At 42.3% G+C, this 1,891-nt stretch overlaps 1 protein-coding gene across 1 annotated transcript in view; it reads right to left on the bottom strand.

Annotated features, from left to right (window-relative positions):
- The window catches only part of TXNDC5 (thioredoxin domain containing 5), a 39,968-nt gene that overhangs the window by 31,528 nt on the left and 6,549 nt on the right, over nt 1-1,891 (bottom strand). Inside the window, exon 3 of the mRNA XM_019522364.1 lies at nt 936-1,032. Within this exon, the coding sequence (XP_019377909.1) occupies nt 936-1,032 (97 nt within the window). The remainder of the gene's footprint in view (nt 1-935; nt 1,033-1,891) is intronic.

Raw genomic sequence — 1,891 nt, forward strand, 5'->3', positions numbered from 1 at the left:
TGTGAACTCTTGCACAAGCATCAATGAATTGACAGTAGCTGTTGACTACTCAGCCAAAAGCTACTGCCAATTCTGCAACAGCTGCGAAGGAGTTAACACTGTAGCCTGAACCCTGAAGAGTGAACTCCACCCCCACCCTCACTAAGGCCAGCAGGGGAAGAAGCACAACAGCCAATTTACAACATCTCCATGCTTCCATTCCAGCACTGAAAATCAGTTTCCCCGCTTAAGACATGCACCTTAATTTTTTAGGGCTGCTTTTGGGGGGGGAGAAAGGTACACAGAGTATGAAAGTAAATATGGGATTTTGGAATCAGTGGTTTGGTAGGGCAGATTGAGGGGAACTGTGTGTGTACACAGGGAGAAGAGTGACTGATATCTAGCCCCGTGAGCTTGTGGAAGATACAGGATGGAGAGGCTGAGATCAGATGAAGAGGTGAGAAAACTGGAGTAGGACTAGAAACCTAGATTAATGAATCAAAAAGGGAGAGGGTGGAGAGACAGAACTGACAAGGAACTGGGGTGCATAGGGAGACTGACTGGTTGGGGAAAAAATATAAGGCGGAGCTGAAAAAATAAGGGTGAATGAGGAGCCCCATAGGAATCAGTTTGCAGAAAAATGGAATCAAATCAGAAGGCAACTAGGAGAGGAAAAAGTGCAGACTGAGCAAGGGGGCCAGGGAGCAGAGCCTTGACAATTTCTAGCATTTTGACTGCTTCACTTTGTCATCTGAACCCATTCTTTTAACGTAGTTGCACGTGCTATAATAAAAGTGATCAGTTTTGTAAGCAATATGTAGTGCTGTCTTTTAACTTCTTATAGATTTGGGGTGAAAAGATGGGAGAACCTGCATTTAAAAACTAATCTCCCTGTTGGAGACTTTTCTAAGTGAAAGCCTACCTTGGTTACAGCTACAGAAAATCAATTAAATTACCTTCTGCTACATGCATCTTGAAGTTGCCTGCTGAGAGTTCATACAGTCCTTGTTTAGGTTCAGGGCCTTTTGGTGGTTCCAGGTCAGATTCTTGTTCCTATTAAAAAAATAAATAAAATGAGTGCCATTTCTGCCTTATACATCAGATGTACAATGATTGAACTGCACACCTCAAGTAGATCTCTCACTTACATAGTGCTGTCTATAATGCTGCTGCATGGTAGAATAAACTGATCTATAATCCCTATTTAAGTTTTTCAAATTCCCCAAATGTTTCCAAATTCAGCTTTATACTTGATACATCTTAAAAAACAGGTATTCAAAATTAGTGTACACTAACAAATCTATTATACAGAAAGCAACTATCACCATTACCAGGATAACTGCACTTCAGACCATCCTGGCCTCTGGAAGTGTACCCTGCCACTGTCCCCTCCCCAGCAGACCTCTGGCCTCCAGCTGTCACTTGGCTCAAGGTGGAATCACGGGGTTCTTGCTCCCAGACTAGGCCTTGGCTACAGTCCCTTGTCTTTCTACTCCAATTACCTCAGCAGATCTAACCTTGGCTTGGACCCTGCGCTTTTATTCCCTGACAAGCAATGACAATGGTAGTCAGTGAAGAGACAACTTCTTTAAAAGCAAAGGTTTTTTTTCAATTTATCACAGAAAGCATTTCAGAAAAAGTACAACTTAAAAATAATAAATCAGCCTTTGTATGCATGTCTGCTTTTCCCTGGATCTGGAAGGGAGCAACTCCTTCAAATGCTTTCACAGAGCCAGTCCTTCAGCCTTGTCTCCATGTCAAATCTCACTAAAGACTAACTTACTTTCTTTTCCTTAGGTCCCCTTTACACATGCAGGTAAAGGCACAATGGAATCCAATGTGTGACTTGCAAAATCACGCCCACAGGAGGTGTGATTGTAGGATCATGCATTATAGATTTCATAGATTTCAT

This window comes from Gavialis gangeticus, unplaced genomic scaffold (genome assembly GCF_001723915.1).
Source record: "Gavialis gangeticus isolate Ggan-Ray unplaced genomic scaffold, GavGan_comp1, whole genome shotgun sequence".
In the NCBI taxonomy this organism is placed as follows: domain Eukaryota; kingdom Metazoa; phylum Chordata; order Crocodylia; family Gavialidae; genus Gavialis; species Gavialis gangeticus.